Source organism: Phyllostomus discolor, chromosome 12, assembly GCF_004126475.2.
Source record: "Phyllostomus discolor isolate MPI-MPIP mPhyDis1 chromosome 12, mPhyDis1.pri.v3, whole genome shotgun sequence".
Taxonomy (NCBI): domain Eukaryota; kingdom Metazoa; phylum Chordata; class Mammalia; order Chiroptera; family Phyllostomidae; genus Phyllostomus; species Phyllostomus discolor.
Window position 1 is genome coordinate 20,351,692 of NC_040914.2, and position 12,642 is coordinate 20,364,333.

General features: G+C 58.0%; 2 protein-coding genes across 4 annotated transcripts in view; one reads left to right on the forward strand and one right to left on the reverse strand.

The window, feature by feature from the left end:
- Nucleotides 1-157: 157 nt before the first annotated feature.
- HRC (histidine rich calcium binding protein) lies at nucleotides 158-4,139 on the reverse strand. Its single transcript, XM_036012524.1, has 6 exons — nucleotides 2,068-4,139; nucleotides 1,922-1,992; nucleotides 1,309-1,377; nucleotides 1,008-1,062; nucleotides 480-516; nucleotides 158-298 (listed from the first exon to the last, which is right to left on the reverse strand). Exons 1-6 carry the CDS (start codon nucleotides 3,911-3,913, stop codon nucleotides 262-264), a joined length of 2,115 nt encoding a protein of 704 aa, XP_035868417.1. The 5' UTR covers nucleotides 3,914-4,139; the 3' UTR covers nucleotides 158-261.
- A 1,136-nt stretch (nucleotides 4,140-5,275) lies between these two features.
- The window catches only part of TRPM4 (transient receptor potential cation channel subfamily M member 4), a 35,221-nt gene continuing 27,854 nt past the window's right edge, over nucleotides 5,276-12,642 (forward strand). For 2 of the 3 annotated variants that reach the window (XM_036012525.1, XM_028530181.2), the window contains exons 1-6: nucleotides 5,276-5,429; nucleotides 5,748-5,815; nucleotides 11,137-11,311; nucleotides 11,713-11,893; nucleotides 12,097-12,260; nucleotides 12,424-12,607. In XM_036012525.1, coding sequence (XP_035868418.1) covers nucleotides 5,409-5,429; nucleotides 5,748-5,815; nucleotides 11,137-11,311; nucleotides 11,713-11,893; nucleotides 12,097-12,260; nucleotides 12,424-12,607 — 793 coding nt within the window. In that variant the 5' untranslated portion in view covers nucleotides 5,276-5,408. Of the gene's footprint in view, nucleotides 5,430-5,747; nucleotides 5,816-11,136; nucleotides 11,312-11,712; nucleotides 11,894-12,096; nucleotides 12,261-12,423; nucleotides 12,608-12,642 lie in introns of those variants that run through there. The other variant, XM_036012526.1, reaches the window with a different exon arrangement.

Sequence of the window (12,642 nt, forward strand, 5' to 3'; positions counted from 1 at the left end):
GTGTTGACTGATTTATTTATGAGGACCTTAAATAAACCAACCAACCACCTGGAGGACCCGGAAGTCCTGGCCCTCCTCCCTCAGACCCATGAGCCCAAGCCCCCTGTCACCACCGCGTCCCCTGATGCCCCGAGATGCCAGACTCTACGCCTGACAGTGAGGTTTCGGGGAGCACGTTTATTCAGAGAAATAAATAAGGCTTGTGGAAGGGTGCTGGAGAGCCAGGGAGGTACATGTCCGCGCCGCGGCTGCGCGCCCGGGTCAGGGCTCCGGAGTTTCCAGCATGTCCGCCAGGGCCCTGGAGAGGAGGACGCAGAGGTTAGATAACCGAAGTGTCCAAAGCTGCGCTCAGGGCGCTGAGAGATCGTTAACCTTCCCATTTTGCCGACGGGGAAATGGAGGCCCAGGGGCGTCCACTCACTCAGCGGGGCAGCGCCTCTCTAAACAGGGGCCTTAAACTCCCCCTTCCACGCACTTACTGGTAGAGGGACGAGGAGAAATAGTCGATGTAGCTTCCTGTGGGAGAGGAGAGAGAACAGGCTTGAGGAGCCTCACTTTTCGTTGCGTCCCGGATCAAAGCTAACTCTGCCCTCTTTCCCGAGTTTCTTCCCGAAACCGAATTCCTTCCACTGGGACTCCTTTGAAGGTCTCGCTCGTCCCTCCTTGCTCTGGGTGTCCCCGTTCTTCTCCGCTAGACCCGGTCCTTCAAATTCTTCTTGCGTTGGCCCCGCCCACTCAGTTCTAGCCCCACCCCTCAACCCTGCACCCGTTCTCCGCTCTAAGTTTTCAGCATCTACGCCCCACCTCCTCTTTGCTCAGGCCCCGCCCCTCCGCGCCCGCCCCGCCCCACCCACAGACTCTCAGCCTGGGCCAAAGTTTCCACACCTGGCCTCGCCCCACAACCTCCCCGCCCCGCCCCTCAGCTTTGACTCCGCCCCCTCCGGATTGCACCTCGCTGGGCCCCGGCCCTTTCTCAGGTTTCCCTTGAGTCCGCCCACCACGCTCACCTGGAGTGCAGACAGTTTCGCAGACCAGCGGGCAGAGGTAGCAGAACTGGCAATGCTGGGGATGAGGATGGGGAGAAAGAGTGAGTGGCCGGGCGTGGTCAAGGGCACAGTCAGGACGGGGGCGCGGGCAGGAGGAGGCTAGCTAGGTGGAAGTTAAGGTCCGAGGCAGGATCGAGTGTGGGGCCCAAGTTGCACCGGGGTAAGTGGTTTGATCAGAGGCCAGGTTTTGGGGCTGGGGGTGCGCATGTGGTCCCGGGCCTCCCTGAGGCTGGGCGGAGCCCTGAGTCCAGGCATATCTCACCTGGCACTGGTCGCAGTGCTCTCCCATGTGCTCCTCGTCACAGTGACAGTTCTCACATTCAGTGCACCGCTGCGGACCGGAGCCTCCTGGTTAACGGAAATCCTAACCCCTCCCGGAGCTAGCCGCCCATCTTCCACCCTGCCGCCCCCCTCATCCGCATTACTGCCGACACCGAGCTTGGCACCCTCCCCAAAACCCACTTCTCCCTGCTGGATTTCCTGTGGGGGGGGCGGGGCACACTCCATGTTCCCCCATCACCGTGGGCGGGGCCTGAGGATGCTGTCTTCACCCACTTCTCTATTTTCCCGCCGCCCGTCAGTCTCCAGTCCCAGGGTCTCCCCCTCCGGAGACTCTGGGTCAAGGGCCTTCCTCTCTCCCCACCTCCGTAGGGGCGGCTCAGGCCTCGACCTCCCCCTCCCCTTCCCCACCGTCTCCCCAGCCTCCGCCATTGCCTCCTGGCCTCCAGTCTGTCCCTCACATGGCCCCAGAAGTTTCCCTCTTCACCTGGAACTGCCCCTGCCCTTTCTTTGCTCAGAGCCCTTGCAAGGCACCCCAGGGCCCTGGGACAAATTCCAGGGACTGCTTGGTGGGTGACCCTGGGCTGGGGACATACATTGCAGAAGGAGCAGTAGCCACACAGGGACCCTGGCTGGTAGTTCCCGTACTCTTGGGCATCCTGCGGACCTGTGGGGAGAGGAGGGCGACAGTGACTCAGACGCCCTCGGCTCCTCCCCGCTCCCACCAGGCCAGAGCACTTACTGGTGTCTTCGCCACTCTCCTCCTCACTGGAGCCTCCTCCAGCCGCCTCCCTCCTAGCCAGGGGGTTAGGGATGATGGTGAAGGGGATCTGGTCTTCGTCCAGCCCCTCCTCCTCATCTTCTTCCTCCCGGTGGGCTTGGCTCAGTGGGGCACGAACATCAGCCCTCTCTTCTCTCCTCTCATCCTCTTCTTCCTCATCCTCCTGGCTCAGCCGGAGGCCATGACCTTCCTCCTCGTCTTCCTCATCCTCCTGGTCCAGGCGGCCATGGTGGGTGCCTTCTTCTCCCTGCTCTGAACCTTCATCCTCTTCCTCATGGGAGCCATGGTCTTCTTCCTTCTCTTCTTCCTCAGAGTCTCTGTCCCCAAAATGGCTTCTATCCTTGACTCCTGTGGATTCTGGGAGTTGGTGGCTCATCTCTTCGCTGGACACTCTCTGGCCATTCCCTTCATCCTGGTGGCCCTGTGGTCTATGGCTGGGAACTTGGTGGCCAAGCTTAGCAGAGCTGTCCTCGTCTTCCTCCTTGGGGACTTCATGGTGGTGATGGCCAGAGACTTCTGTTTTATACTCATCTGGGAAGTACCCCTCCTCAGCGCTCTTGTGGCTTTCTGGCTGGTGGCTTGCAATGTGGCGGCTGAACTTGACCATGACCCCCTCCTCTTCATCTTCAAGGCTGTGGTGAGTGTGTCTGGGAACCTGGCGCCAGTGTTCCGTGGACACAACCTCATCCTCTTCCTCACCTTCCTGGTCTTCATGGCCTCGGTGTCCATGGCTGGGCTCCTGATGGCGGCCTTCATCGGAGACGTCATCCTCTTCCTCCCTGTGGGCTCCGTGCCTGGGGGCCAGGTGTCCATACTCAATGGAGACATCATCATCATCATCATCATCATCTTCTTCTTCTTTGTGTCTGTGGCCAGGGACAGGATAGTGATCTTCATCTGAGACACCTTCATCCTCTTCCTTGCCATAGTCCCGGCGCCCGTAGGCCTGGTGTCTGTACTCAGTGGAGACATCGTCATCCTCACCATCATTGTCATCTTCTTCTTCTTCTTCACGGCCTTGGTGCCCATGGCCGGGGGTGTGATGCTGATGCTCATCCTCTTCCTTCCCGTGGCCTTGATGCGTGTGGGCCTGCTGCCTGTACTCAAAGGAGACTCCGTCATCATCATCATCATCATCATCATCATCTTCTTCTTCTTCTCTGTGACTTTGGTGCCTGTGGGCCTGGTGTCCGTACTCAGTAGAAACATCCTCCTCACCTTCTTCTTCATCATCATCTCCGTGGCCCCGGTGCACATGCCTGATAACACGCTGTGGATACTCACTGGACACAATCTCATCCTCATCCTCGTCCTCATCGTTGTCCGGATGGCCGAGGCTCCCGTGGCTGGGGAAGTGGTGTCCACCCTCTGCCGAATCATCTCCATCTTCATCCCTGAGGCCTCCATGCCCGAGCGCCCGCTGAGAATGCCCCGGGAAGACCTCCTCCTTGGAGAGGTTCTCGTCTCCGGCTTCATGGCTCTGGAGCCTGTGGCCTTGGAGTTGGTGACCGTATTCCCTGGAGAGATCTTCGTCCTCTTCCCCGCGGGGTCCGTGACTCCAGAGTTGATGCCCACTCCCTGTGAACACAGCGTCGTTCTCATCCCTGTAGCTTCTGTGGCTGTGGGTGGGGTGCCCGAACTCACCTGACCCATCCTCTGAGGGCCCTGAGACGCCTGCATTGTTGTTCCAGTGGCTGGGCCCCGGCCCAGCCCCTCTCAGCTGCTGGGTCACAGCCGGGGGGAGGAGCAGGCTGGCCACGGCAGCCCAGAGCAGAGAGGTGTGCGGCCATGGCCCACGGTGGCCCATGGGGACAGACAGGCGGCAGGCCTCCTCCCAGGCTGGCTCTGGCCTCCACTCGTGGCTCTGTGGATGAATGTTGGGGGTTCTTGTCTCTTTTGGGGTCTGTCTCTTTCTCTTGGTGTCTTTCCTTTGCTGGGCCTCTCTCTCTGTTTGCCTGTCTGCCTTCCTCTGGCCCTTGCTGCTGGCTCTGGACACCCCTGTGAGGCAGCCTCAGGAGCCCCCTGGCCCCCCTCTTGGGCCCTCCCTCCCACTGCCTAGCCAATAGGGTCTCTCCCCTCCTCTATCTGTGGCTAAATTTACTCTCAGCCCTGAGTTATTCTGGGTCAGTCCCTCCTGCCCTTCCCCTCCTGCTCCTCCTCCTCCTCCCAGCTGGTAAGGGGTGGGTGAAAGGGTCTCTCCTTGGCCAGTCTCCTGGGTGCCAAGGGACTGGACTTTGGACTACCAACAAGTTCATGTTTGGCAGCTGCACTTGTCACGGTGCAGACTTGCACCAGCTAGACTCGTCATGGGCCAAGTTGCAGGGCCCTGGGGCAGCCGGGGAGTTAGGAGAGGTGACCCTGAGGGGTGTGACCACTGCCTCGGAAGGATCCAGGGTTAGACTTGGGGGATGGGGGCAGTGGTTCTGGCCCAAAGAAGGTCTTTGCTGCGAGAGTGGATGTCAACCTGGAGGCCTGGGAGAGGGGCAAAGGAAACCGGCCCCCAGCATACACACCCGTGACCTCTGGCACCTGGAACTCAGATCTGGGGGCAGGGGCCCGGCCAGGCCAGGACTATAAATACAGCGGGGGGCTCAGGTTACCCAGCGGGCTGCAGCTGTCCCTGTCAGAGAGAGCTGGCAGGAGATGCGTGGCCCTGCCTGCCTGTGTGTCAGTACCTCCCACTTCGTCATGTCACTTCAGCTCTTTGGGTCCCAGCCCTGTTTCGGGTCTTCCTCTCTCTCACGGCTTCTGTCACTTGCCCCCTCGGGGTCCCTGTCCTCCCTCCTCAGGGTTCTGCCTCCCCTCACTCTTTGGCTTGTCTTTCCCTCTCAGGCTGAGTGTCTGCCCCCCCCCCCCCAAGTCTTTGTCACCCCCTCTGGGTCAATACGCCCCTTCCCTGTTTCTGGCATTTCCTCTTTGGGTCTCTGTCCCCCATCTCTGAGTCTCTGTCACCTCTCTGTGGGTCTCGGAGTTGCTGTCCCTCTCTCTGCATCTCCTTCCCCCTTTCTCCGGGTCTCCGTCCCCTCTGAGTCTCTTTCTCCCTCTCTCTGGGTCTCTGTGCCGTCTCTCTCTGCGGGTCTCAGCGTGGCCGTCCCTCTCTCCCGGTCTCTGATGGGCAGTCCTGGCCCTCCCTTTGCCCCGCCTCGAGCTCTACGCGTCTCGGAGACGCCCCGCCTCCCCGACCTTGGCCCGCCTCAGGATGGGATGGGAAGTGGCAGATCCGGTTTGTTCAGGGCGGATCTGAAATCCGGGCTGGTGGAGGGAATGTGGGGAGCAGGATAGGTTGCGGCGGCTGTAGCAGGATGGTGGGCCCGAAGGAGCAGGTACAGTGGCCGGACCCTCGGGTCTGAGGGAACGGGGAGCTGGGCGCTTGGTCTCCCGGTTCTCAGGGAGGAGGGTGCTGGAGGCCCAGATTCTGGGGGCAGACGAAGAAGGGGTTTGAAACGGCCCGGACTCCTGGGTGCTTGGGCATGGCCGGGAGGGGGGGCTGTGGGAGGGGGGTCGAGACTCCTGAGTCCAGGGGAGGAGGGTGTTGGGGTCTCTGAATCTGGGTCCTGGGGTAGGGCACGGGGTGAGGGACTCCGTGTCCCCTGGGACTGAACTAGAAGCATCCTATCCCCACCCCTTGTTCCTGTCCGCAGAGTTGGATCCCCAAGATCTTTAAGAAGAAGACATGCACGACATTCATCGTTGACACCGGAGATCCAGGGTGAGGAGTTCGCGCTGGGGACTTGCCCGGCCCGCGGGGCGGCACCCGAGGCTTTCCCAGACCGCTGGCCCCGCCCACCGCAGATCCCACCTTTTGCCCCGCCCCCATTCCTGACCCGGGGGTACGTCCAAGGGCGTTCCCTGAATTGCGCTGCCCCTGGGGGAGGGTTTGGGTCTCCCCGGACACTTCCAATTTCCCAAGCTCCCGCTCAGGGTCAACGTTAAAGCGCCAGGACTCGCTTCCGTCTCTTTCCTTCCCCTTGTCTCTGTCTCCTTCTATCACTTTCCGTTTTTCATTTTTTGGCTGTCTCTTGTTTTATCCATCCATCCATTCATCGATCCATCCCAGAAAGCGTCCCTCAGCGCTCCCACGACAGCATACTTTTCAGGAGCACAGGCCGTGCCAGGGTTTAAATTTTACCTGAGGACACGTGCTGTGTGGCTTTGTGCAAATCATTGCCCCTCTGTGGGCCTCATCTGTCTTCTGGGCAGAAAAGCAGACCCTACCTGCTGGGGTTATCGTGAGAACTGAACGCTTGTGCGGTGTCTGGAGCAGTGCCCGGCGCCTGGTAAGCGCTGAGCAATGTCCTTAATTCCCATGGGAAGGCAGCAAGCCCTGCCCGTGCAGGTCCCGAGCTCCCGAGCTCTTGTTGGGTGGCGGGACACCACGTGAGCCAGACTGGCTCTGTGGACCGTGAGCGGCTCCTGGCTTTCAGCGATGGGCGCTCAAGCGGGTTCTGACTCTCTAGTTATTCTCCAGACGATATTCGGGGCGTGGGAAATGTCAACAATGCTAATTTCTTGTGTGTTTTGTCGCGAAAATACTATACGAATGTAGTCTGGCTTGCGGTTATGTACAAATGAACACATACAAGTTTATGGAGGCCAGTGCTCCAAATTTACTGGTGGACACGAGAGCATGGTCCAAAATTTAGGAACCTTGGGTCTGGTGGGAGAGAGCAGCCATAAGGCCAGGAGAACAGAGCCGCAAAGGTCGTGCCGCTGGGCCCCATGGGAGCCCAGAGGAGGCATCTGGCTGAGGCTGGGCAGGAGACAGGACGTCACTAATGTCTTCTGGAGGAGCGGCCGTGAGGTGACATTGGAGGGATGAGTGGAGTTTGACAGTTGAAGGTGGGCTGGGGACAGGAACCCAGAAGGTGATTCCAGGGGTGGGAACAGCATGAGCAAATTGCCCATGCGGACCATGCGCGGGGGCCTGAGGATGGAGCGAAGGACTGGGTGCGAGAGCGTTGTTGGCGGAGGGGGGGAGGCCCAAGAGGTTGGTTGGGCCGGAACTCCCGAGGCCTCGGATGCCACCTGAGGGACTGGGACCTTGTTCTAGGCTTCTGGGGACCCACAGGAGGGGCAGGCTCAGCTATGGGTGTTGAAAGACGCTCTGGGGGCCGTGTGAGGGTGCGTAGGAGTTTGGGAAGCCAGGGAGGAGGTTGCTTTGTTGATGGGAGAGACCTGATTCTTCTGGCTGACGTATGTAAAGAATTATATATCAGCAAATCTAGTAGCATGTAATCAGTTTATTAGTGACTGGGTAGAGTAGTGAGTAAAAGACAAAGTTTCAGGGCAAAGCACGGTGACAAAAGTAAGAGCAGCCGAAGATCAGGGTGGCAAGCCCCCGGGCAGCCTGAGGCCAGGTAGCCGGTAAATGTGGAGCCAGCTTTGCTGGGGGGATGTGACTACCCAGACTCAGGTATGTGCGGGGGTCTGTTACCCAAATCCTTATCTTGCTCCAGGCCGCATTTGTTCATCTTGTTGTAAAATAAATACATCACAGGAGGCAGTTAATTAAAATTGGGGCACTTTCCAAAGTTATTTATGGGCTCTCGCTGTAAGCATCAGGGATTCCCTCGTAAAACAGATAGTGACCAGAGGTAGGCAATTAACCAAAGCTGTTTTATGGGCTCTTTCTTTGGGCACCGGGGACCCTCTCCCGAATTCAGGCCTTGGGATGGAAGCACAGTTTTAAGGCTTTCTTTCCCAGATAGTGGAAATACTACTTAGAATTTCAAGGACTTCCCTCCTTTCTTGCTAATATAGTGTCTCTTGTGATGTTGGAACACCTGGCAATATTATCAGACCAGGCTCAGGACTGCTGAGTTAGCGTGTGAGACATGTCTCCTTCCTTTCCCCTGCCTCGGTTTACTATTTATTCCACCTAATTGGTAAAAGGTGTTTCCTGGCAACCAGGGTGCTAGATGCTGGCCCATAACAGTATTGCAGTCTCAGAGTTCTTCCTGTGCTGGCTCCTGCCTCAGATCGAGGGTCCAGGTGGGAGGGACAGAGGCCTGAGCCAGGCCAGGGTCGCAGGACACAGACAGGAGCGAACGAGATAGATTTGGGGAGTCAGGGGAGCGGCTCCTGGACATTTGATCTGGGGACTGGGAAACAGTGGGCTTGTCACCACAATGAGGGACCCAGGAGGATGGGCAGGTTAGGAAAAATTTTCGGAGCTCTGCGTGAGATCTAGTGAATTGGGGGGGCCCAAGGGGACCCCGGGGCATTGCAGACCTGGGTCTGAGAGCCAGAGCGAGACCTGGGACGGGGCCTAGGTGTCGGTGGTCATGGAAATCGGAAGTAGGTGAGATGGTAAGTGGGGAACATGTAAAGTCAGGGAGGCTGCAAACTTGAAATTAATTCTATGACTAATTTAATTTTATGGAAGTGCAGCTTGAAAAGACTGTCTCTGAATGACCCAAGATAAACCAGCATGCTTAAAGTCACCGTGGCCTCTGGTACAGCCACTTACTTTCCACCTGATGCTTCTTCCCTTTTTAAATTGCCTGGTGCCCTGGGGGCGTCGAGTTTGAGACCCGGGTAGGGAAGCCCTGTGGTCCTGGGTCTGGGAATGCCTGCACTCAAGTGAGGCATCAAGGAGAGAAAGCCACAGAGGAGGGAGGGACGGAGCCCCTTAGGGCAGCAGATGTGCTCTGCCAAGAAAAAGATTTTCTAGCCCTGGCTGGTGACTCGTGGACTGAGTGCCGGCCTGCAAACTGAAGGGCTGCGAGTTCAATTCCCAGTCATGGCACATGCCTGGGTGGCAGGCCAGCCCACTTTGGCCTTGGGATGCAGCCTGTGAAAGGCAGCTGATCGATGTATCTCTTGCACATGGATGTTTCTCTCCCTCCCTTTCTTTCTCCCTTCCTGCTCTCTAAAAAATAAATTAATTAAATCATAAAAAGCAGTGTAAATAATCTTTAAAAAAAGGAGGGGGGGTTCTAGAACCAGAGCCTTTCATCTGTGCCCAGTGCCACTTGGTAATAGTCAGCTGAGACCTGAATAGAGGCCATTGTATTTGGGCACTTGCAGGTAATCGCTGATCTTATCGGGAACAATGTCAGTTTCGGTGGCCGCACTGCGAGGCAGGAGGAGGGTGGGAGGTAAGAAGTGCATGGGGGAGTTGGCCGGCCTGTCCACCAGAGCTTTCTGCAGAGGCGGAAACATTCTGCATCCACATCCGGTAAGGCCCCACTGGCCCCACCTGTCCCCTCACCGGAGCGGCCGATGAACTTAATTTTTAATTGTGTTTAATTTTAATGTATTTGACTACAAAGAGCCCCATGTGCCTAGGGGTGACTGTATCTGACAGCTCAGGTTCTGGAACTTCCCATGAATCGGTTTTGCAGGGAAGGGCTAGCGGGAAGTAGATGGAAAGGAATGAGGGTCCCCAGAAATGGGGTTGAGATGGGTGAAAGGATAAAGTGGGTAAACTGAGGCATGCCAGGAGCCTGGAGGTAGACTCAGATAGGAGGAAGGTGTGTCCTTCCCTGTGGTCTCTCTGTGTCAGGGGCTGAGCTGTGTGTATTCTGTTCATCCTGTGTGTGTGGGTCAGGTGGCCATTCTTTTGTTCTTTTCTTTTTAAAAATATTTTTGTTATTCTTAGAGAGGGGGGAAGGGAAGGAGAAAGGAAGGGAGAGAAACACTGATTGGCTGCCTCACACACACCCCAACTGGGAACCAGCTGCAACCGAGGAGGCATGTGTCCTGACTGGGAATCGAACTAGCGACCTTTAGCTGTGTGGGATGACGGCCGGCCCACTGAGCCTCACCAGCCAGGTAGGCCATTCTTTTGTTTCCTGAAGTTTTGTCTTCACAGCTCTTACCGAATCCACGTACCACCGTCCTATCCTTTCCATAAAATTGTTCCTTAAGCCCTGGCTAGCGTGGCTCAGTGGATTGAACGCTGGCCTGCAAACCAAAGGGTTGCAGCTTCAATTCCCAGTCAGGGCACATGCCTGGGTTGTGGGCCGGGTTCCCTGTTGGAGGCATGTGAGAGGCAGTCAATCAGTGTTTCTCTCTCCCTGTCTTTCTCCCTTCTTCTCTCTAAAAATAAATAAAATCTTAAAAAAAAATTGGTCCTTAAGTCCCAGCTCACTCTGTGTATAAAGGCAGGCCTCCCCTCGGTCTGAGACCCTTCTGGAATCCGGACCACAGAGACTTGGTGACATTTGCAACTAAATCCTTCATTCCCCACACCCGTGTTCCATGCTCTTTAAAACTCTGGTGCTGATCAAGGGCTACCTGTTTGTTTATTTAGGGAAGAAAGTGTCATGTGTGGTCCACTTACCGCAAAGGGAAAGAAGCAAACCTTAAAAGACAATTACAGTAAAAAGCAAAGAAAGATTTTCCCTTCTCACTGGATGTGGGTGTTGCCAGCCCAGTTTTCTGTGTCTGAAGCCCGCTTTTCTGTGTTAAAAGGGAAGCATGGGAAAGGCTGGGACATTCAGGCTATTATTGCACCAGCCGAGCTTCTCTCCTTGACGGTAATCAGGCCTGAGAAGGGAATGATTATCTCACTCTGTTATTCAAGGTCGTTTAAGCTCGGTGTGGAGTTCATGTGGGGTCTGGTATGCGGCCCTCGTTCCTGGGAACGTTGCATTAGGTCATTGGTCCTCTTAGTCCCACGGAGATGTTTGTCTTTGCATTTGAGGAGGGCATTTGGCTCAGAGAGGTGAAGCCACCTGCTCAAAGTCACACAGCTAGCTGCCTCAGCCTCCAGCCTGTGCGTGCTCTCAGAATCTCTCTGGATTTTCCTTTTGTGGTTAATATGCTCTGTGTGGACTGGGGGCAGTGGGGACCCCTCAGGCCCAGGGAGGGCGGGGACCTGCAGACCCCCCTGCCCTGACTGCCCCTTCCACTGTGGGCCAGGTGGGCTGTGTCTCCTCCCCCCCCAGCATCTCCCTCAGGCCTGCTGGAGCCAGGAAGGGGTGGGGCCAGGGTCAGCAGGCGAATGGATGGACACTTTTCCAGGATGCTTGGGGCTGTGGGGACACCCCTGAGGTTCATGCTGCCCCTTATCCCTCCCTTCAGAGGGACCTTGTGCCAGTGTGGGTGTCCCCGGAGTGCCCACCCATCGGTGGCTGTGGAGGATGCCTTCGGGGCAGCCATGGTGACCAGTTGGAACAGTGACTCGCATACCACGGAGAAGCCCACTGATGCCTACGGGGAGCTGGACTTCCTGGGTGCCGGCGGCAAGGCCAGCCATGTGAGGCTTGCATGCCTGGGCAGGGCCAGGGTTGCGAGCGGGGCTGCATGCCACAGGGGCTCCGAGCAGGGGCCCGGGGCTCCCCAGCTGAACACGGTGTCTCCCGTTTGTCCGTCCCTTTCTTCACCCCTCTCTGGGTCTCTGTCCCCCTCTCTCTGGGTCTCTGTCCCCCTCCCCACCTCTGGATCTCTGTCTCCTTCTCTCTGGGTCTCTGCCCCCTTCCCCCAACTCTGGTTCTCTGTTTCATTCTCTCTGGGTCTCTGTCCCCCTCTCTCTGGGTCTCTGTCCCTACCCCTGGTCTCTGTCACCCTCTTTGTGTCTCTGTTCCTTTCTCCCCGGGTCTCTGTCCTCTTCCTGCTGTCTGTGCCCTCCCCATGTCCTCCCCTCCCCTGTGTCCACAGTTCCTCCGGCTGTCTGACCGCACGGACCCAACCACAGTTTATAGTCTGGTCACGCGCACATGGGGCTTCCAGGCCCCGAACCTGGTGGTGTCAGTGTTGGGGGGGTCGGGGGGCCCCGTCCTCCAGACCTGGCTGCAGGACCTGCTGCGAAGAGGGCTGGTGCGGGCCGCCCAGAGCACAGGTGACTGAGGGTGGTGGGGGGCGGGGCCTCCTGGGCGGGGCTGGCTGCTCGCCTCCCGCTCCCACCTGCTTCTCTGGGGTGCTCTCGCGTGCATCTCCGTGTATGGGTTTTAGTCTCTCTCTATTCTCTCTCCCTCCCTCTCTCTCTCTCTCCACACTGATGTGTTTCTGGACCTTGCCACCACTTTCTGTGTCTCTGTGTAGGGGCCTGGATTGTCACCGGGGGACTGCACACAGGCATCGGCCGGCATGTTGGGGTAGCTGTGCGGGACCACCAGACAGCCAGCACGGGGGCCACCAAAGTGGTGGCCATGGGCGTGGCCCCCTGGGGTGTAGTTCGCAATAGAGAGGCCCTCACCAACCCCAAGGTGGGACCCAGGGTCTTGGAAAAGGCGGGGCTGGGGCGGGGCTCCTGGGTCCCAGGGAGGAGGGGCTGGAGCTTGGACTCCTGGGTCCGAGGGAGGAGGGGCTGGGGGCCAGGACTCCAAGCCCTGAAGGAAAGACTCCCTGGTCTGGTCCCTTGTCCCCCAGGGCTCGTTCCCTGCGAGTTACCGGTGGCGCGGCGACCCCAAGGAAGGGATCCAGTTTCCTCTCGATTACAACTACTCGGCCTTCCTTTTGGTGGACGACGGCACCCACGGCCGCCTGGGCGGGGAGAACCGCTTCCGCCTGGGCTTCGAGTCCTGCATCTCCCGGCAGAAGACGGGCGTGGGAGGTGAGTGGCTTCCTCCCCCGGCGACTCAGGGTCCC

Coding starts and splice junctions, on each gene's coding strand:
- HRC (XM_036012524.1), bottom strand. CDS start 3,913: ATGGGCCACCGTGGGCCATGGCCGCACACCTCTCTGCTCTGGGCTGCC. Junction 1,993..2,067: donor GGAGAGTGGCGAAGACACCA/GTAAGTGCTCTG, acceptor CTCTCCCCACAG/GTCCGCAGGATGCCCAAGAG. Junction 299..479: donor TTCTCCTCGTCCCTCTACCA/GTAAGTGCGTGG, acceptor CCTCCTCTCCAG/GGCCCTGGCGGACATGCTGG.